Here is a 23,862-nt window from a genome sequence, read left to right as displayed (position 1 = left end):
ACTTTCTTTAAAACCAAACCCACCAAAGGATATTAGACCATAGGGTCAGTTTCATAGCAAATCAATTTAAAGCATAACAATCGTTATACACCTTTTTTTTTCACAAATCAGTAATACATGTCACTACAATGTACTGAAGTGTGTGAACTACAGCATTTCAGTTGTATTATAGTCAGTTCCGTCATTAATTCTGGCCTATTAGGCATCACCCGGCAGTAACAGGATCCCAGCATCATTATTCTTCATTGTTGTTCATACTTAGATGGCCAGTGGAATTATTAGGCCTGACATTCCCCAATATAAAGATAAATTATATTAAGGTGTACCTTTTGTACCATTTGTGACCCGCTTAAAAACCTTTTAGGATATGAATTTCAGTATAAAAAATTCAAGTATCTAGTCTACAATAAAAAACAATGAGTGCTCTATAGTTTTTATTAGCTTCAGTCACTTGCAGGCTGCACACTCCATTCATTTCAATATAAAACAGAGTAGACTTTTATTTTTTGACGTGTTATTACATCTGTATATTATATGTGGCGTTGTCATTATACACCGTCTCTATTATATGATGACGAGGATATTCCCCAAACTGCACCACCGTGCTTGCCCGTACACTGACTGTATAGTCTGTCTCGCCGGCTAAGTCCTTGGTCTCCGTCATCTAATGTTGACGGATAACTGGCATCGCTGGACTCCACCGGCCGGTGAGTCCGCACCTTGTTCACACTCCTCGATGTAGGCCTGAGGCTCGTTCGCAAGTCAGACTGCTAGCTCTGCCCCCTAGACGTTAATATTTATGCTCAGGTCTTGACCGCTGATATTGATGTTCACAACCATTGGATAGTACATGGGGAAATGTAACAACCTTGATGTGTCTGTCCTCAGCGGTTCATCCCTGATAAATGCATTTTATTTGTTGGCACTGCCGATGTAAAACCACTTGGTGGCCAGGATGGAGACGACCCTTTCAGTGGCTTTTCTGATATTACATGAGAAGCCTTCGCAGTGCAGTGTGGCCAGAGCTAGGCTGAGACGATATAAGTCCAGGTCTTTCATGACATTATGGTTGATGGCATCTTTAAGAAATTCAACATGTCTGACTACGGCCTCCTTGTCCTCTGAGTTGACCAGATAGCTTGGGGTCTGGAGGAGCAGGGTCTTCATCAATTTTGGGTGGTTATGAGCCAGACAGCTGTAGATGGATTTCAGGTCACTGATGTTTGGAGAGATTTCCGTCCGGAAAAATCCCCGAATGTTGGCTCCTTTTATGTAGGAGAGGCAGCTCTGCAGAGATGAAGTACTGGCTGCTACAATCTCCTGGTTGTCACTATGTAATTTCAGGAGCAAAGTTGGTATAAAGCTCCTGACTTTATCTGTAAAATATCCATACAGCGGAAGGCGGCAGCTCTCTGTCAGATCTCTTAACAGGTTTATGGCCGCAATCTGGACTTCTCCGTCCTGATAGTCCATATGCTGCCGGGATATTTTAATGAATTGTCTACTGAGGACAGAAAGCTTCAGGCTTCTGATAATGGAAGACAGCACCCTCAGTGCCGTCATGATGATCTTGGTGTTGCTGGTGTTTGATAGTCTAAACTCCATGTGGGCAATGATCTTATTCTTATAGCTCTCCACCAGTCTTGTAGCTCCGATGGTGGCATTCCCCAGTGCCTCCATGGCGATGCTGCACAAGATGTTATCGTCCTCTTCTATGAACTTCAGCAGATGTTGGATTGCGCACTCTTGGTATTTCTGCTTTATAAGTCTTGGATGCTGCAAAGCCTCATTGAAGAACATAGCTGCTGTCATTTTGGCCTTTGGGTCCGCATTCTTCAGGGCATTCAGCAGAAACTGGAGGAAATCTTTTGTTATTTTCCTGCCAGATACCAGAGATGTCACAAGCGTGTTCATTTCAATACGCTGCTTCTCTGTATCTTCCTGTTCCTTATTCTCCGCCGCAACTTGCTCCCTGTACTTTTCTAGGAGCTCGGCGTGAGGAAGGGTCTGTAACTCGTCATCGACCGGCTCGGTCGGCTGGTTCTCCGATGATTCGGGTACAGTAAAGAATTCCAGGGCAACTTTGGTGGAGTCTTGAAGCTCAGCATGGACATCAGGCAACCAGGTGGAAATGTTGGCCTTCATGTTGCTTATGGCTTTCATAAGTTGCACTTTGCAGCTGCCACCCTTCACAATATATTCTTGGACGCTGCCGGAGAAACGTCTTATAGCATAGCACAACGTCTCCTTAGATTGTTGGTCAGGAGCGTCTTTGACCACTCGGCTCAGCACTGGCAGCATGTCCAAGATGTGTGGCATGATGACTGGAGCACACAGAGATGTCACTTCTATTAAAGTGTCGACAATGGCAGCATTGAAATCCTCATAAACGATGTTGTATCTCAGTTCCCCGACCACCGCTTCGAGATGGAGGATGCTCAGCCAGACGATAACCTTCTTAGTCATGGCGTAGGAATAGTATTCTCCCTTCATGTACTCCACCTTCAAGTGCTCACATAGCACATTGATCATATATTCCTTCAGGTAGTGTGCCGCGTCTCTTCTGTACTGGATTACTCTGATGAAGAAGCGGCACATGGCGGCGTTGTATTGAGATGGTAACAGGTTACTCAGAATGGCTTTCTGAAACACATCCGTATAAGTGAAGAGATCTTCAGCCGCCTTCTCCTGGATGAAATAAGGGACACAGGCTCCTAAGACGTCTTCTTCCACCAAATTCCAGGTGTCCAAAGCATTTCTGAGCTCTTGATTTGTGTCCACACAGAATGTCTGATGTTTTCTATTCATGATCTTCATATCCACAAATCTGCTGAGGCGAGAAATCATCATGTGGTTACATGTTTCTAAATCATCTTCCAAAAAGAAAATAGATTCTAGACTTCTCTGTCCTCCATTATCAGCCCCCTCCCCAATAAACATGTGATAACTGCGTAAAGAGCGCCCTCCCAAGGCAGGGACAGGACAGTGCAGCCAGAGGAGACAGCGGCACTCCTCTACACTGCGCCCTCTGGTGGTGTAAGAAATTAAAGGTTTCAGAAAATGAAAGCCATATATAAGGTTATATGTAATATTATATAGGGTATTTTATTTGGGTGAATCAAAGATGGAGGATCATGGGTATAGTTGCATGTCTTAATGAAATGCGCCTCATCAGTATTGAAGATTCCTATTGTTTACCCTGATTCTCACAATAAATGACCCAGACGTTCACAGGTATCTCTTACAGATGCTAACCAGTTGTGTGAACCCAGTCTTACCCATGGACAAACTCAGGATGTCATAAATGCTATAAAGGTGGTTGCAGTAGCGTAGCTTGCGAGGGGGCAGATGGGGTGGTGGCTCCAGGCCCACTGAAATGGTGGGGCCAAGGGTTGGTCTCCCAGCGGTGGTCCTCAGGACGCAGATACAGTTGAATTCAATACTGGAGCATGTAGCCGACGGCTCCTTGCTCCAGCATTTACTGTATAATGCCAGCTGCAGCTATGAGTGGCTTGACATAGACGGGCGCGATGTAGTGACGTTATCATGCCTGTCTGCGCCAGAGCCACACACTGCACAGAGCGGTGGAGCAGAGGGATCTCCTCCTTTCGTCGTGGGAATGGGGATGGGTAAATATTTATTTTATTATTTTTTATTAGGCACTATGCTGTGTAGTGGCAGCTAAGGTGGCATTATAATGGGGGCCGCAATAGGGAAGTTTGCTCTATTTGGGGAGCTTTGGAGGCATTATACTGTATGAGGGCAGTTATAGGGGCATTGTACTGTATGAGGGCAGTTATTGGGGCATTGTACTATGTGGAGGCAGCTATGGGGGCATTGTATTATATGGGCCAGCTATGGGGCATTATACTGTATGGGTCATCTATGGGGACATTTTACTGTGTGGAGGCAGCTATGGGGGCATTATACTGTATGTGGGCAGATATGGGGCGTTATGCTGTGTAAGAGGCACTATGTGGGCGTTATACAGTGTGAGAGGCACTATATGGGCATTATACTATGTGGGGACAGCTATAGGTGCATTATACTGTGTGGGAAAGCTATAAGGGCATTATACTGTGTGTGTGGGCCAATAAGTAATTATACTTTGTAGGGGCACTAAGAGTTCATTATACTATGTGGCGGCAGCTATGGGAGCATTATTCTGTGTGGGGGCAAACATGTGGCATTATACCGTGTGGGGGGCCTACTGGGTTGGGGCCCACTTAGATGTGCTCCCCCCCTCCCCCTGTGACGTCTAGCTGCGCCTCAGGGTGGTTGATAAGTGGCACCAGTATTCTATATCCGCATGTTACATGAGGGGGAAGTTCTTTTTATCAGGAAGGTCACACTATTTGTCTCTAAGAGGGGCAGACAAAGGGGTATAAAAGACCCAAGCATGACATGAGGGGAGCCACTTGGAGGCCACTTGAGGAGGGACATACTGGAAAGGAGACTTCCTGGAGTGTGGGGAGACCATGGATGGTAACTATAACGTGTCATGTAATTATTGATGATAAGGAAAAAGTGTCTCTGTAAAGTTCATTGTTTATGGCTGTCGCTATGTACAAATCTCCATAGAAGTCTCAGAATAACTAACAGTCATTTCACTCTTTATACAATATACATTTTCATACACTCAATCTTGTATGTCATTTACTGCGCCTGACCTTAGAATCTAACCCAGTAAGAGGGTGAAAGAGAAACATTCTTACAGGGGCAGCGCATGGAACTCGCTGCAATACTTCACAAGAAACATCTACATGTTCTCCTCTTACCTCTGAATCGTGGATCTGAAGCTTCTGGATAAAGCAAGATTTCTAGAAGTCACAGGATTCAAGAAAAAGTCAAGTGAGAGCGACGTACCAAAAAGCAAGAAACTATTGGTCTATAGCGGCTCAACGGAATGTGACTGATCTGCAGCTTTTATAGGGAAGGTGAATTATGACATCACTGATGACCTCACACTTACCTTACATTCTAACACACATCAAATGCTTTTTTTTAACAAATCTTTATTGAATTTCAATAATAAAAACATTACAACATTTCAATATCCAGTGATTATAAATATCATAATGCTCAACAATTTATCTGCACAATTTACGTCAGACAACGTATATCTCCCCAATCCCATCCCCCGCCCACCCCAAAGATCATTAAGTACCATAGAATTATAACCTTTTTATGAAAAAAATAATATTTATACTTTCCTATAAAACACTAATAAATTCCATATCCCCAATATTTCCTCCCAATTCTTTATACAATTTTACACCCGGATCGCGCTTTTAACACCCAACGTGAATATACTGTGGGCGGTCGAGAAGCGGTTAATAAAAAAAAAATAAAAAGACTTGATTTATTTATATTTATGCAGTAGAATTCAATACTGCGGGGTCTTGGTTGACCAATATTATTGCATTTATTATCCTTTAGTTACAAATACATCAAGATACTGTGTGAACTAGAGTCATACATTGCACTGAGCTTTAAATCACGTTATATGTAATCACATTGCACTTGGATGCCACTATATTTTATTATCTATACAATAAAAGTTACATCTTAATTTTCTATAATATTTCCACTTCCTTCCAGTGAATTGCTTGATATACAGTGGACACATACATACTTACTATTCAGTGATCACTTTATAGGAAAGTATAATTATTATTTTTTCATAAAAATGTTATAATTCTATGGTACATAATGATCTTTGGGGGGTGCGGGAGGAGTTGTAGTTTCTTTGGTACCATTTATAGTTCCATATAATGTACTGGGAAACGGAAAAAAAAATCATCGTGGGCTGAAGTTGGAAAAAACTGCCATTCCTCAATTGTTTTTTTGGGTTTCGTTTTTACGGCTTTCACCGTGCGGTACAAACGACAACTTATCTTTATTCTGTGACTCAATACAATTACGGTGATACCAAATTTATATAAGTTTTTATTTTTATTTTACTACTTTTATTGATAATAAACGTTTAGTTAAAAAAAAATGTTTTGTGTCGCCACATTCTAAGAGCCATAACTTTTGAATTTTTCACCGTATTGAGCAGTGTGAGGGCTTATTTTTTGCGGGATGAGCTGTAGTTTTTATTGGTACCAGTTTTTGGTACGTAGAAATTTATTATCACTTTTTATTACATTTTTTTTAGAGCTAAGTTGACCAAGGAACAGCGATTTTGTAACTAAAGGATAATAAATGCAGTGATATTGGTTAACCAAGACCCCACTGTATTCAATTCTACTGCATAAATCTAAATAAATTAAGTATTTTTATTTGCATTCTATTAACCCCTTCCTGACATTTGCCATATGGGTACGCCATGGAAAGCTAGAGCTTCCCGTAATTTTCCGTAGCCATACGCCAAATGCTTGGCACCCGCTCAGAAGCTGAGTCGGTGCCATCATCGCCGGATGTCAGCAGTGTATTACAGCTGACATCCGGCTGTAATAGCGGGGACCGAAATTAGCTTCGATCCTCGCTTTTAACCTTTCAATGCAGCGTTCAAACGCGATTGCTACATTTAAGGTGTTTGCAGCTCATCGGAACCCCAGCACTGAGATTGCCGGGGTTCTGGTGGCTGCAATGGCAAACTGAGGCATAATGCTGGCCTCCCGGTCTGCCTAGCACAGAATTCGGTCAATATCCGCCCGGCTATGGAGCCTGATCGGCTTCTGTAACCGCTGGCAAGATGGCGCCGGCTCAGAAGCTGATCCGGCGTCATCAGCGGTGGAAGTCAGCTGTATGTTACAGCTGACATCCACCTGTAACGGCAGGAAACTGAGCTAGCTCTGATCCCTGCCATTAACCCATTCGATGCAGGACTTAAATAACCTAAACAAAGGTCAATAAAAAAACCTGTATGCCTGCCTATCCCAGAGACATGTAGGTAAATCCCCTTCTACTACCGCCATAAGGTAACCGTGTACTCCTTAACTACACGGCTCACCGACCACCCACAAAAACAGAGCCTGCTCAACCCCATCCTGCAAACCCGACAAGCAAATATCCAACCCAATGTCTGTCAGGTGCACCCCAACTGGTAGCAACAATCCCTTGTTGTCACCTTCCAACTCCCGACGACGGACCACCACACCACCTCTAGCCCGGACGAACCGAGACACCCTGGTATTTGAGAGGCGCCCCCCCCCCAACCTCAATGGCATTCACATCCCGAGCGCCATGCCACACCAACCGAGGAACAATCTCTGACTAGACTAACACTAACCGGGGGAAAAAAGAAGAAAACCTCTCTAAATTCGACTGTATCAGCGAGATCAACTCCCCCAACCTAACTGAACACAGATCATTTCCACCCAAATGCACAAGCAAAACAGATGCCGGCTGATGTTGACCACTTCGGGCAGCGCCTGCAACCAGCGCAGGCCCCGGAGGCCTCTCCAGTAGACTTCAGCACTTCCAAAGCCCAAAGATCTTCCCCCAGGGCGTATGGCAGTCCGCCGTTCCGCCCAGAACACATATGAGTGCCCGACAATCCACACCGGTGGTCTGGAACCTAAAACGAAAACTGAATTAATGCAAAATAAGATCCGTGCAAACATAACCAGCAAAACAATCCGACTTCAATCTACCGATGCACTGCACTGCCGCATCGGATAACCCCAATTCACTGGCCATAGTGGCCGCCCCAATATGGAAAGAATGAATATTGTCCACCCTTGGAGGCTTACCGAACCGAACAAGAGCCTTACGGAAAATAGCGGAAAACTGGAACGTATTAAGCGGCCGACCATCCGAATGCGACAAAGATTGCACTCCGAACTACGCACCCTCAAGAAAGCCGCCGCCACCGGAACAAGCCAAATCCGGGACTGGCGAAAGCGAAACCCAAAAACCCGACCAAACACATCCGTCTTAGAGCAACGAATACGCAAACGAACCCCTACCAAAAAAACCACTACATCCTCAAACAGCAGACCCCTCAGACGAGCCGCCCCCATCGGAACTAGCTCCGAAATCCACAGAGCCCCGAAAAAAACACAACGAAAAAGCTACTGAAAATAAAACGGATTCATAAGGGGAAGAACAAACCACCGGCAGTGCCGCTATAAGTTCCTACAATAAAGAAAAGGACACAGGACGACGTGACTCCCTCCTGGAGGCCAACTTCTTCCAACCATTCCTTCCACGCATTACCGTAAGTAGCCCACGTAGAGGGTGCAAGGATCTCTCTGCTGCCGAAAAGCGTGAAATAGTGCAATACCTTGGACAAGGTATGAAAACATTGGATATTTCAAGAAAACTTAAGCGTGATCATCGTACGGTGAAAAGATTTGTGGCTGATTCAGAGCACAGACGGGTTTGTTCAGATAAAGGCATAATGAGGAAGGTTTCTGCCAGACAAATTATTAGAATTAGGAGTGCAGCTGCTAAAATGCCATTGCAAAGCAGCAAACAGGTATTTGAAGCCGCTGGTGCCTCTGGAGTCCCGCGAACCTCAAGGTGTAGGATCCTCCAGAGGTTTGCAAGTGTGCATAAAGCTATTATTCGGCCACCCCTAAACAATACTCACAAGCAGAAATGGTTGCAGTGGGCTCAGAAATACATGAAGACTCATTTTCAAACTGTGTTGTTTACTGATGAGTGCCGTGCAACCCTGGATGTTCCAGATTAATGGAGTAGTGGATGGTTGGTGAATGACCACCATGTCTCAACAAGGCTGCGACGTCAGCAAGGAGGTGGCGGAGTCATGTTTTGGGCTGGAATCATTTGGAGAGAGCTGGTAGGCCCCTTTAGGGTCCCTGACGGTGTGAAAATGACCTCTGCAAAGTACATAGAGTTTATGACTGACCACTTTCTTCCGTGGTACAAAAAGAAGAACCGTGCCTTCCGTAGAAAAATTATCTTCATGCATGACAATGCACCATCTCATGCTGCAACGAATACCTCTGTGTCATTGGCTGCTATGGGCATAAAAGGAGAGAAACTCATGGTGTGGCCCCCATGTTTCCCTGACCTCAACCCTATTGAGAACCTTTGGAGCATCCTCAAGCAAAATATCTATGAGGGTGGGAGGCAGTTCAAAACAGTAGCTATGGGAGGTTATTCTGACATTCTGCAAAGATATTCAAGCAGAAACTATCCAAATACTCACAAATTCAATGGATGCAGGAATTGTGAAGGTGATATCAAAGAAGGGGTCCTATGTTAACATGTAACTTGGCCTGTTAAGTTTTTTTTTTGATTGAAAGAGCTTTTGATTTCTGTAAATATGACCTCCTGATGCTGCAAATTCAACAAATGACCATTTTAGTTCTCTTTACAACCTTTAAAATGTTTTGATCTCTGTTGTGCATAATAATGTCAAACAGTGCCTTTTGAGTTTTTTACTTCTAAAAAAAAATCTACTATCATTAGGAGATTTGTTCAATAAAATTTGCGTTATACTCCAACGGTTGATGGCTTGAAGATTATACTGACTGTCATTTGCATCGACTATTTAGGAAAATCAGCGAAAAATAACATTTGCATAATAATTTGGAACGCTGTGTATATATGGGGATGTGGGGCACTATATAAAGGGGGAGCTATATTGGGGATGTGGGGCACTATATACAGGGGGAGCTATATGTGGGACACTATATACAGGGGAAGCTATATGTGAGGTACTATCTACAGACACAGTGTATGGTACTAATATAATCAGGGACGCATTGTATGGCGCTATTATAATCAGGAACACAGTGTATGGCGCTATTATATTTAGAGGTTTCGAAAATTTTTACTTCGTTTATAGGTGCAGAAATGTTTTAAAAGTGAGAAGCTGAAACATCTGAGCAGAAAACTGCAGAAATGGGTCATGGCCGGGAGTAGTCATCATAGAGGTCTGGACCGGAGGGAGAAGAAAAGAACTACAATCTGAGACGTCACCGGTGAGTCACTTAATGTAAATGTTTATTCTGCCTCTAATCAGCACTGTAGTCACTGTATGATCTGCAGCGAGATGATGGGTGGTATGAGTTTTTTGTGAAACAGGATCTCCCAGCATATCCTTACCATTGTTCGGTCCATGCTGGGAGCTGTAGTTTTTCTGGTGCTGCATATACCTACTGAGCTTTGTTCTGGTGCTGTATATATGTATGAGCTTGGTACTAGTGTTTGTATACAGTGAAGGAAATAAGTATTTGATCCCTTGCTGATTTTGTAAGTTTGCCCACTGTCAAAGACATGAACAGTCTAGAATTTTTAGGCTAGGTTAATTTTACCAGTGAGAGATAGATTATATATAAAAAAAAAAAAGAAAATCACATAGCCAAAATTATATACATTTATTTGCATTGTGCACAGAGAAATAAGTATTTGATCCCTTTGGCAAACAAGACTTAATACTTGGTGGCAAAACCCTTGTTGGCAAGCACAGCAGTCAGACGTTTTTTGTAGTTGATGATGAGGTTTGCACACATGTTAGATGGAATTTTGGCCCACTCCTCTTTGCAGATCATCTGTAAATCATTAGGATTTCGAGGCTGTCGCTTGGCAACTCGGATCTTCAGCTCCCTCCATAAGTTTTCGATGGGATTAAGGTCTGGAGACTGGCTAGGCCACTCCATGACCTTAATGTGCTTCTTTTTGAGCCACTCCTTTGTTGCCTTGGCTGTATGTTTCGGGTCATTGTCGTGCTGGAAGACCCAGCCACGAGGCATTTTTAATGTCCTGGTGGAGGGAAGGAGGTTGTCACTCAGGATTTGACAGTACATGGCTCCATCCATTCTCCCATTGATGCGGTGAAGTAGTCCTGTGCCCTTAGCAGAGAAACACCCCCAAAACATAATGTTTCCACCTCCATGCTTGACAGTGGGGACGGTGTTCTTTGGTTCATAGGCAGCATTTCTCTTCCTCCAAACACGGCGAGTTGAGTTAATGCCAAAGAGCTCAATTTTAGTCTCATCTGACCACAGCACCTTATCCCAATCACTCTCAGAATCATCCAGATGTTAATTTGCAAACTTCAGATGGGCCTGTACATGTGCCTTCTTGAGCAGGGGGACCTTGCAGGCACTGCAGGATTTTAATCCATTACGGCGTAATGTGTTACCAATGGTTTTCTTGGTGACTGTGGTCCCAGCTGCCTTGAGATCATTAACAAGTTCCCCACGAGGTGAGATTTTGCATGGAGCCCCAGATCAATGTCGAATGACAGTCATTTTGTATGTCTTCCATTTTCTTACTATTGCACCAACAGTTGTCTCCTTCTCACCCAGCGTCTTACTTATGGTTTTGTAGCCCATTCCAGCCTTGTGCAGGTCTATGATCTTGTCCCTGACATCCTTAAAAAGCTCTTTGGTCTTGCCCATGTTGTAGAGGTTAGAGTCAGACTGAGTAATTGAGTCTGTGGACAGGAGTCTTTTATACAGGTGACCATTTAAGACAGCTGTCTTTAATGCAGGCACCAAGTTCATTTGGAGCGTGTAACTGGTCTGGAGGAGGCTGAACTCTTAATGGTTGGTAGGGGATCAAATACTCATTTCTCTGTGCACAATGCAAATAAATGTATATAATTTTGACTATGTGATATTCTTTTTTTATATATAATCTATCTCTCACTGGTAAAATTAACCTAGCCTAAAAATTCTAGACTGTTCATGACTTTGACAGTGGGCAAACTTACAAAATCAGCAAGGGATCAAATACTTATTTCCTTCACTGTATGTACTGAGCTTGGTTCTGGTGTTTTATATATGTACTGAGGTTTGTTCTAGTGCTGGATATATATGTACTGAGCTTGGTTCTGGTGTTGTATTTATGTATGAGCTTGGATCTAGTGCTGTATATATGTATGAGCTTGGTACTAGTGTTTGTATATGTACTGAGCTCGGTTCTGGTGTTTTATATACAGTGGAGGAAATAAGTATTTGATCCCTTGCTGATTTTGTACGTTTGCCCACTGTCAAAGACATGAACAGTCTAGAATTTTTAGGCTAGGTTAATTTTACCAGTGAGAGATAGATTATATAAAAAAAAATAAAAAAAATAACATTGTCAAAATTATATATATTTATTTGCATTGTGCACAGAGAAATAAGTATTTGATCCCTTTGGCAAACAAGACTTAATACTTGGTGGCAAAACCCTTGTTGGCACGCACAGCAGTCAGACGTTTTTTGTAGTTGATGATGAGGTTTGCACACATGTTAGATGGAATTTTGGCCCACTCCTCTTTGCAGATCATCTGTAAATCATTAAGATTTCGAGGCTGTCGCTTGGCAACTCGGATCTTCAGCTCCCTCCATAAGTTTTCGATGGGATTAAGGTCTGGAGACTGGCTAGGCCACTCCATGACCTTAATGTGCTTCTTTTTGAGCCACTCCTTTGTTGCCTTGGCTGTATGTTTCGGGTCATTGTCGTGCTGGAAGACCCAGCCACGAGCCATTTTTAATGTCCTGGTGGGCGGAAGGAGGTTGTCACTCAGGATTTGACGGTACATGGCTCCATCCATTCTCCCATTGATGCGGTGAAGTAGTCCTGTGCCCTTAGCAGAGAAACACCCCCAAAACATAATGTTTCCACCTCCATGCTTGACAGTGGGGACGGTGTTCTTTGGGTCATAGGCAGCATTTCTTTTCCTCCAAAAACGGCGAGTTGAGTTAATGCCAAAGAGCTCAATTTTAGTCTCATCAGAACACAGCACCTTCTCCCAATCACTCTCAGAATCATCCAGATGTTCATTTGCAAACTTCAGACGGGCCTGTACATGTGCCTTCTTGAGCAGGGGGACCTTGCGGGCACTGCAGGATTTTAATCCATTACGGCGTAATGTGTTACCAATGGTTTTCTTGGTGACTGTGGTCCCAGCTGCCTTGAGATCATTAACAAGTTCCCCCCGTGTAGTTTTCGGCTGAGCTCTCACCTTCCTCAGGATTAAGGATACCCCACGAGGTGAGATTTTGCATGGAGCCCCAGATCGATGTCGATTGACAGTCATTTTGTATGTCTTCCATTTTCTTACTATTGCACCAACAGTTGTCTCCTTCTCACCCAGCATCTTACTTATGGTTTTGTAGCCCATTCCAGCCTTGTGCAGGTCTATGATCTTGTCCCTGACATCCTTAGAAAGCTCTTTGGTCTTGCCCATGTTGTAGAGGTTAGAGTCAGACTGATTAATTGAGTCTGTGGACAGGAGTCTTTTATACAGGTGACCATGTAAGAGCTGTCTATAATGCAGGCACCAAGTTGATTTGGAGCGTGTAACTGGTCTGGAGGAGGCTGAACTCTTAATGGTTGGTAGGGGATCAAATACTTATTTCTCTGTGCACAATGCTAATAAATATATATCATTTTGACAATGTGATTTTCTTTTTTTTTTTTTTTATATATAATCTATCTCTCACTGGTAAAATTAACCTAGCCTAAAAATTCTAGACTGTTCATGACTTTGACAGTGGGCAAACTTACAAAATCAGCAAGGGATCAAATACTTATTTCCTCCACTGTATGTACTGAGGTTTGTTCTAGTCCTGGATATATATGTACTAATCTTGGTTCTGGTGTTGTATTTATGTATGAGCTTGGATCTAGTGCTGTATATATGTCAGAGCTTGGTTTTGGTACTGCATTTATGTACTGAGCTCGGTTGTGGTACTATATGTGTATATATATATATATATATATATATATATATATATATATATATATATATATATATATATATATAGATATATATATGAGCTTGGTTGTGGTACTGTATATATGTCAGAGATTGGTTCTGGAGCTGTAATTATATAGGATATATCTGTAATAACAAAATTGCGGGCAGATGGAATTTTTCTCAATTCATTGTATATTTAATGGGAACCGGTCCGGTAGTTTTACCCCCTTGAACCGCCACCATGTGGTAATACATGACCTGACAATATTCCCCTGTATGTTTTTTCTCAGATGCAGCAAAATCTTTAACATCCACTTTTAAAATGGCGCACACTATATGCTAATTACTCATTAAAGGGTCATGGGGCGGTGCCGCTATCCTGACGAGTCACATAGTCCAGCCTCCAAACCAAACTTTCCATGTTTGATTGACATTCTCTGGCTGATACAACTTTCTCGGATGCGCCATTGCCATGTGGCACTATATACAAAGGGGGGCTGCATGACACTATATAAAAGGGGTGCTGTGTGGCACTGTACCCATGGTAGAGCTGTGTGGCACTATATACATGGGGCCGTGTGGCACTACTAAGGGGGGTCTGTGTGGCACTATTTACAAGATGGAGGGCTGTGGCTCTATCTACAGGGGGCTGTGTGTGGTGCAAACTTCAGGGGTCTGTGTTCACACTATCTACTAAGGGGGGGCTGTGCAGCACTATATACAAGGGAGGGGGGCTGTGTGGCACTATATACAGTGGGAGCTGTATATCGCTATATACCAGGGGGGCTTTATGGCGATATCTACAGGGGGGCTGTATGGCACTATCTACAAGGGGGAGGTAGGGGTCGCTATCTACAAGTGGGCTGTGACACTGTTTATAGGCGGGGCTATATAGCACTGTCTACAGGGGGGCTGTATGGCACATTCTACAGGGGGCACTATCTATAAAGGGGGCTTCTTGTGAAACCTGGGGGGGGGCAGTCAAGAGTTTTGTCGGCCTGCTATGGGGCCTAGTCTTTCCTAGTTACGCCCCTGGTTGGCATTTGGAACTAGGGAAGGACTGGACCGGTTAGAGGGGGCATGCCTTATTTTACTTACCTGACGTGCTTCATGACGTTGCCCATCTGTAAGAACACTCCTCCTCCTCTCTGACGCTGTACGCAGCACGCGCCGCCAGAGAGGAGCAGGTCTGCAGAAGGAGCGGTCGAGTGCTCTCTCCTCAAGAAGAGGAGTGACGAGATGCATGATGCACGAGGTGAGCAGTGGCCTGTATTAAAAATTGAGTGCCACTTACAGCGCTCACGCTCCTGCCTTCACTAATATAAAAGGTGTTGGTCGGCCGTAGCTGGGGGACCGGGACCCGGGAGTATACTGAAAGGGAGGTCTGGGCATTTTACTGACAGCCAAGGGCTCTATGAGGGGGGAAAAAATCAACCCTATAAAGTCCTCACGTTACTATAATGGAAGGATAGGGGGATGCAGGGGATGGGCAGTCTTAGCGTCTGACTTACTGCAGAGAGCTCTATAGGGGGGAGTATTCTGCCCCCCCTTTAGAGCAGTCAGTCGGATGCTCAGAAACCCCTAACCTTTCAGTAAGGTAACTAGTGAGGGCTCTATGGGGGGAGTAAAACGGCCAAACCCCCCCTTGAAGTATACTCCCGGCCCCCCAGCGTCGGCCGATCCCTTTTAAATTAGATGGGGCAGGATCGAGCTGTTACCGATCACATTTAACTTCATAACTTAGATGTAATCGATAACAGGTGACCTAATGGATTCAGGTCTCAGCACTAGATACAGCTGCTCTGTATACAGGATACAAAGCAGCTGTATCTCAAAAAGTGCAAATCATTTTCAATAAAAAGTCATTAAAACTTGCACCAATCACATTGATAGATATATTCATATACGTATATATTAAAAAATACATTTTTAAAGGTGCACATAGCCTTTGAACTGTAACTAAACTTTTATCATTGGTGGAGGACCGAGCACTAAGACCCCCACCGATCGCTAAAACGAAGCAGCTGAAGTGCTCGTGTGAGCGCTCAGCTGCTTCGTGTCTGTTTGGCTATTTACGAAAATAAATGTATCGTGTACACAGATACATATATTTCCGGAAAAAGCAGAACAGACACAAAGCGGCTGAGCGTTCACACGAGTCATTCAGCTGCTTCATTCTAGCGATTGGTGGGGGTCTCCGTGCTCAGACCCCCACCAATTCAAACTTCTGACATGTCACTATGACATGTCAGAAATTTGTTGAACGTTTAACTACACTTTAAGCTTTTTTTTCAATAAAATGTTTAAAGTGGATTGTGTGGAAGAGTTATTTCAATCAAACTTTTTTTTTTATGTCTCTGTTTTTGAATACTTCATTACCGCCTTAGTAATGGCAGCTGTCTGATTGAGAGCGTCCATGACCTGCCTAAGTAGAGTCGTGTGTTAATGAACCTTCCCTTACCCATCCTATCCCTCCACCCCCACCTTTAGGAAAGACACGTGACACCGAGGTTGGATGTGAAATGGCCACAGCAGCCGTTTATTAATTTCACAGTTTTATAAAAACAATTTAAATCCGAAACATTCGGATAGGAATCCACCAGAGAATTCCTCCTAATAATTCACATGACCCAATTACCTCCAGCCGTAAACCAGCTCGGAAGCACCATTCACCTCTGCAGATGGCTCCAACCACTAGAAGTCCACTTCAAAGGGATAACACCCGATGAAGCCCTCAAGTGATATACCGACCACTAGAAGTCCACTTCAAAGGGATAACACCCGATGAAGCCTTCAAGTGATATACCTTCCACCAGAAGACCACTTCAAAGGGATAACACCCGATGAAGTCTTCAACCATGTACCTTTTTTGGGGGACGCATACCCCCGATGCGACCCCCCCACCATTTTGTACTGACTGGCCTCAAGGACTCCCCCCGCCAGCTGCCATGACAACAGAACCTACTCCGGAAAAAGGAAAAAACATGTTAAATAGGCACACAAATCAAACACAACACTCATAGACGGACGTACATAAAGACCCACAGGGGTAACAAACCAAGGGCGGGAGGGTGGAAGCTTGTCTTTCCCTGTGTTACTCCTCCCGCTGCTTCCAGCTCAATGCCGAAAACAGCGGGAAGCTCAGCAACGGCCCCCTGACTCCTCCTTGTCCCTCCTCCACCTCCTCCTAACTCTCCCTCCAACTCTCCCTCACCTATTAACCCTTTTCCTACCAGGGAGGTCATGGAGGCTTCCCCTTAAGCCCTGCAGGCTGCGTCCAGCTTCTTCTTGACCTGCCTAAGTAGAGTCGTGTGTTAATGAACCTTCCCTTACCCATCCTATCCCTCCACCCCCACCTTTAGGAAAGACACGTGACACCGAGGTTGGATGTGAAATGGCCACAGCAGCCGTTTATTAATTTCACAGTTTTATAAAAACAATTTAAATCCGAAACATTCGGATAACTAGTTAGGAATCCACCAGAGAATTCCTCCTAATAATTCACATGACCCAACATGGGTCAGAATCGTAAATAACAATTTTAACGTTAACATTAACCCGAGCAGAGCAAGTCCTTGAAGCCCTTTCAGATATTCCTTTTTTAAGAACACACCGAGTTAGCCATCTGCAAACCACCAATTACCTCCAGCCGTAAACCAGCTCGGAAGCACCGTTCACCTCTGCAGATGGCTCCAACCACTAGAAGTCCACTTCAAAGGGATAACACCCGATGAAGCCCTCAAGTGATATACCGACCACTAGAAGTCCACTTCAAAGGGATAACACCCGATGAAGCCTTCAAGTGATATACCTTCCACCAGAAGACCACTTCAAAGGGATAACACCCGATGAAGTCTTCAACCATGTACCTTTTTTGGGGGACGCATACCCCCGATGCGACCCCCCCACCATTTTGTACTGACTGGCCTCAAGGACTCCCCCCGCCACAGCGAAACAGGCCTTGACCACCTTAAGCCTGTGAGTTCCGCCACACCACCACCGCCCTTTCTATTCCTTCTGCTATCGCCAAGCTCCAAAGATCAATGCCAACCTCGGTCAGATGAACCCCATCACTCCTCCAGAAGTTCCCCACTCCTGACTCCAAATCCCTGTGCCGCACACAAGTGCCCCCGTTTTTTGCTACAAAACGGGACACCGCCCGATTAACTTTAATGCGAGCCTTATTGACTCTCTCCACTGACCTAGCCAACCGCCAATGTTTCCTCGGGACTATGTCCGACCACACTATCACCAACTTGGGATAAGAAACCCACAAACACAACATATCGTGTTTGATATCCCGCACCAACTCACGAAAGGGGCGGACTCCTAAGTCATTCCCACCCACGTGCAACACTAAGACCTCCGGAACCCTATCAAGCCGGGCATATGTCTGGAATTCCGCCAACACCCTGCTCCATGACATACCTCTAAATCCCAGCCAATGCACAACCGCATCCTGTCGCGGAATGCGCAACTGGCGACCGTCCGGGCGGACGTCCGCCCTCAAAGCCCCCCAGTGCACGTAAGAATGACCCAGCAACCACACCAAACACGGAGGCGAATCTGAAACGGAAAAAACAATTAGACACCACCATATAAAACATTTCTTAAGCGTTAACAACAAACCTCATAACAAATGGGGGCGGACATAGGACTTAAATCTGTTGGACTCCCAACGACCAATACGCCGCACCCCTTCATCATCCAACCCCCAGCGCCCCGCTTCTGTTGCTGCGCCAATCCTGAAGGAATGAGATGAATACGAGCCTGCCGCAACCCCAACCGCCGTCAAACATTTTTTAAATACAGCTCCAAACTGAAACCTGGACAAAAACGACCCGTCCACATGACGCAACAAAGGCAAATCTGGAGACCCCCTTTTTGGCGTAAAACCCCGCATGCACTCTACTGGGCACATAACCGACCCCGGGAGGGCGAACAAAACTATCAGCTTACCCTTCCCTACTTGGTCAGTTTTTGACCGCCGCAACCATACCTCCAGCCGATCTGCGAATAGGCTCACCTCCCCAGATCTCAGCCCCCCTGCCTGTTTGGTACTTGGCGACACCAGCTCACCTATTCTAAATGCCCCAAAGAACGCTAACGAAAAAGCTAACCGAAACAAATCCATTTCGTCTGAAGAACGACAGACCGATGCTAATGAACCGCCCAACGAGCTAAGCAAAGCAAACGACACAGGCCTCCTACTATCCGCCTCCACCCTACCTCGGCGCAACCCCTTCAAAGCCTGCGACACCAGAAACTCCTTCGATACATCCTGAAAGCCCCGCAACTTAAACCCAAACGCCACCGCCGATATGAACCGGTTCACCTTTGCCACTGAAAACCCCGCCTCCCAGGCGTCCCCTAACCAGTACAAAAGTGCCACCAACCTGTCTCTATCCGTATTGACGTCACCCAACTCTCTTACCCACTCCTCCCACTGCCTCCAACAAGCAGCATAAGCACTCCACGTCGTGCGCGCCAAAGACCTTTGTAACAGTTGTTCTACGGGACCGATACCAGATCCCAAAGATGTTCCGGACAAGCCAAACCGAGACGTTCCGCTCCCGGTGCCAATTGCCGAAACCGGTCCCACTGCGAGCGAGAAAGAGCATCAGCGATACAATTCCGTACTCCCGGGACATGCACCGCCACCACCCACGCGTTCAACGACAAACACACCAACACTAAATGTCGCAACAATTGAACTACCGGAGGAGAGGACGCCGTGATGTTATTAATTGCCAGCACCACCACCATGTTGTCGCAGTAAAAACGGACCTTCTTATCCCTGAGCCTGTCCCCCCAAATGGTAGCCGCCACCACGATGGGAAACAGCTCGAGCAGGGCCAGATTCCGCGTGAGTCCACTGGACACCCAACTAGCCGGCCATTGACCTGCGCACCACGGACCTCCCCCGTACGCTCCAAAAACCGCCCGCCCCAGCCGCATCCGTAAAGATATTCAAATCACTCGTATCCTGCGCTGGGGCCATCCATAGCGAGCGACCATTGTACTGGCCCAAGAAGTCATCCCAAACCTGAAGATCAGCTCGGTGCTCCTCCTTGAGCCGCACAAAATGGTGCGGCACACGCACTCCCGCCGTTGCCGCCGCCAACCTCCTACCAAACACCCTCCCCATTGGCATAATCCGGCAGGCGAAATTCAACTTCCCCAGCAGCGACTGAAGCTCCCGCAGCGTCATTTTCTTCAGTCTACAAGCCCGCCGTACCTCCAGCCTCAAAGCACCCAACTTATCCGCAGGGAGACCACACTCCATTGCCACCGAGTCTATTTCAATTCCCAAAAAACAAATCGTCGCTACCGGGCACTCCGTTTTTTCTGGCGCCAAAGGAATCCCAAAATCCCTCGCCACTTTCTGTAGTGCATGAAGCAAATTACAGCAAACCGGCGAACCCCCCGGGCCAACGCACAAAAAATCATCTAAGTAATGGATCAACGAGTCGACCCCGGATACTCCCCTCGAAACCCACTCCACGAAGCTACTAAACGCCTCGAAGTATGCACAAGAAAGGTAACACACCATCGGAAGACACCGATCCACGTAAAAAGCCCCATTCCAAAAACAACCCAACAGCCGTTGGCTTTCTGGATGAACTGGCAACAACCTGAACGCCGCCTCGATGTCGGTTTTTGCTAGCAGCGCACCTGGACCCGCAGCCCGCACTAAACCCACCGCCTTATCGAATGAGGTATAGACTACGGAGCACAACTCGTGATCAATCCCGTCATTTACCGACGAACCCTTGGGATACGATAAATGTTGAATCAAACGAAATTTTCCGGGCTCGCGTTTAGGGACAATACCCAACGGGGACACAACTAAATCTTTTACAGGCGACTCAACAAACGGCCCCGACATGCGGCCCAACGAAACTTCTTTTAACAACTTTTCCGACACGACTTTTGCATGCAAGTAAGCCGATTTTAAATTCCTCCGCGTAACCGGAACCTCATAAGGAGGCGAAGGAATAACAAAACCAACACGAAACCCTTCGTAAAGCAACTTAGCCGCCGCCCTATCCGGATACTCATTTAGATAAGGGGCCATCTTTTCCACCCTCACCGGCGACACCCCTTTGACCAGCCGCGGAGGGCTGGTTCCCTGACCTCTTTTTTCGCAGACATTTTGCCGCCCCGTGTGATGCACCATTACACTCGGAACACACGTGCTTGAACTTGCACGTGGCCCCGAACTTACACTGGCCTTCATTAAATTGCCAGCAAAAACCCGCTGACGGAATTGCTCATCGTATCGCAGCCACGCCTGACCCCCATACGCCCTATGAGCCTCCCCAATGGCATCAAAATAACAAAACAACGCCGAACAGTTTTCCGGCGCCTTTTCCCCTATCACACTAGCCAATATGGCGAACGCCTGCGACCAATTAACGAACGTCTGCGGGATAAGCCTATACCGCCGCCGTTCCTCCTCGTCCTTTTTACTCTCGTCCCGCTTGCTCTTATCCAAATTAAATTTAGCGAGTGGCAAGAGAGAAAAAATCACAACATATTCGTCCTTCCAGATCCGCTCGCGCACCTCCTGCTTTAAATGCGCCTCCAATGGACCTTCGAAACAAACGTACACCTCCCCCCGAGCACGGTCATCAATACGCACCCGATCACCATCCTTTTGTGTCTCGGTCTGTACCGACACGGCGACCGCCTCCCTAACCGCCAGCACGGGCCGCGCATGTACCAATCCCACGTCCCTGGGGCCCTCCCACACTACCGCCGGGGACACTTCCGTAACTACCGGCGCCGCCGCCCTATCTAGACGCCCGACCAGCTCCCTCAAGCAACCCACTAAATCTGCCAGACCCGCGCCATCGCGCCCGCCCGCGCCACTACCGGCAACCGATGCGTCGCTAGCAGCCCCCCCGCCGACACCCGACATAAAAATCGCTGGATATGACAATGATGGAGTTACACACTCACCGGGCCGCACAGGCGCTGTGTTCCCGTCTGCCGGACCATCCTGACCTCGACGATACACGTCCAGTTCACCTTCCTCCAGCTCATCTCTCGCAGACGACTGGCCATCCCACCGACATCTTCGGATCGGAGATGATGAAGCGCTGACCGATGGGCCGGCAACCCGCCGCCCGACCGATGGAACCCAGACTTCCGACCGGACCTGTTGCCTCGACGTCGCTGCAGATCTAGGCGTCCGTCTCGATGATCCTGACGAAGCCTGCCCCCTGGCCGGAACATCACCAGGCGGGGCGGCCGTACCTCGTCCTCCAAATCTTCCATCCGATGGTGGAGGGGTGACAGGGAGCCCGGCCTGCGACTCCCTGCTCACCGCCGGACCCCGTCGCGGCTTGGGATTCCTGCCAGGACGCAGGGCCTGGGAAGGGGCGGTCCCCCCAGCTGCCTGGCCTGCAGCGTCCGAGATCGGGCTCCCTCTGCGACGCCGTGTCCGCGGGACTGCCTCAGGACTGAGGCGCTCTGGAGGTCGAGACCGCCGGGAGGGACGGGTCGACCCGGCCTGCGTCGCCGTCACCCCCGGCAACGCTCTCTGCCTGCTCCGGACAGGAGCAGTTGTTGCCGACTCCCCCCCCGCCGCCATGCTAGGAAGGGGGCCTGGGGAGGGGAGCCTGTCTCCTGCAACAGACCCCGAACGCCGGGCCTGACGTGGCAACACGGCGTCCGGGATCCTCGCTAATGCAGCCACGGTCTCCTCCAGCCATCCGGGACCGTGGTGCACAGCAGCAGCACGCAGCTGCTCTAACAAAACTACCTCCGACATACAGTAAGAGCGCGGGCAACGGGGAGCTTGTCCTTACTTGTGCTACTCCTCCCGCTGCTTCCGGCTCAATGCCGAAAAACAGCGGGAAGAGCAGCAACGGCCCCCTGACTCCTCCCTGACCCCCCCCCCCTCCAACTCCCTCCAACTCTCCCTCACCTGTTAACCCTTTCCCTACCAGGGAGGTCATGGAGACTTCCCCTTCAGCCCTGCAGGCTCTGTCCAGCCCCTTCTATAGTTTTTATTAGCTTCAGTCACTTGCAGGCTGTACACTCCATTCATTTCAATATAAAACAGAGTGGACTTTTATTTTTTGACGTGTCATTACATCTGTATATTATATGTGGAGTTGTCATTATACACCGTCTCTATTATATGATGACGGGGATATTCCCCAAACTGCACCACCGTGCTGCCCATACACTGGCTGTATAGTCTGTCTCGCCAGCTAAGTCCTTTGTCTCCGTCATCTAATGTTGACGAATAACTGGCATCGCTGGACTCCACCGGCCGGTGAGTCCGCGCCTTGTTCACACTCCTCGATGTAGGCCTCAGGCTTGTTCGCAAGTCAGACTGCTAGCTCTGCCCCCTAGATGTTAATATTGATGTTCAGGTCTTGACCGCTGATATTGATGTTCACAACCATTGGATAGTACATGGGGAAGTGATCTACAACCTTGATGTCTCTGTCCTCAGCGGTTCATCCCTGATAAATGCATTTTATTTGTTAGCACTGCCGATGTAAAACCACTTGGTGGCCAGGATGGAGACGACCCTTTCAGTGGCTTTTCTGATGTTACATGAGAAGCCTTTGCAGTGCAGTGTGGCTAGAGCTAGGCTGAGACGATATAAGTCCAGATCTTTCATGACATCATGGTTGATGGCATCTTTAAGAAATTCAACATGTCTGACTACGGCCTCCTTGTCCTCTGAGTTGACCAGATAGCTTGGGATCTGGAGGAGCAGGGTCTTCATCAATTTTGGATAGTTATGAGCCAGACAGCTGTAGATGGATTTCAGGTCATTGATATTTGGAGAGATTTCCGTCCGGAAAAATCCCTGAATGTTGGCTCCTTTTATGTAGGAGAGGCAGCTCTGCAGAGATGAAGTACTGGCTGCTACGATCTCCTGGTTGTCACTATGTAATTTCAGGAGTAAAGTTGGTATAAAGCTCCTGACTTTATCTGTAAAATATCCAAATAGCGGAAGGCGGCAACTCTCTGTCAAATCTCTTAACAGGTTTACGGCCGCAATCTGGACTCCTCTGTCCGGATAGTCCATATGCTCCCGGGATATTTTAATGAATTGTCTACTGAGGACAGAAAGCTTCAGGCGTCTGATAATGGAGGACAGCACCTTCAGTGCCGCCATGATAATCTTGGTGTTGCTGGTTTTTGATAGTCTAAACTCCATGTGGGCAATGATCTTATTCTTATAGCTCTCCACCAGTCTTGTAGCTCCGGTGGTGGCA

General features: G+C 46.7%; 1 protein-coding gene across 1 annotated transcript; it reads right to left on the bottom strand.

Moving 5' to 3' along the window:
• Positions 1-429: 429 nt before the first annotated feature.
• Positions 430-4,881, bottom strand: LOC142741606 (uncharacterized). Its single transcript, XM_075850971.1, has 2 exons — positions 4,779-4,881; positions 430-2,827 (listed from the first exon to the last, which is right to left on the bottom strand). Exon 2 carries the CDS (start codon positions 2,815-2,817, stop codon positions 913-915), a length of 1,905 nt encoding a protein of 634 aa, XP_075707086.1. The 5' UTR covers positions 2,818-2,827; positions 4,779-4,881; the 3' UTR covers positions 430-912.
• Positions 4,882-23,862: the final 18,981 nt, after the last annotated feature.

This window comes from Rhinoderma darwinii, chromosome 2, assembly GCF_050947455.1.
Source record: "Rhinoderma darwinii isolate aRhiDar2 chromosome 2, aRhiDar2.hap1, whole genome shotgun sequence".
NCBI classification, from domain to species: Eukaryota; Metazoa; Chordata; class Amphibia; order Anura; family Rhinodermatidae; genus Rhinoderma; species Rhinoderma darwinii.
Note: the sequence above shows the minus strand (reverse complement) of the source record. Positions and strands in the feature narration are given on the sequence as shown.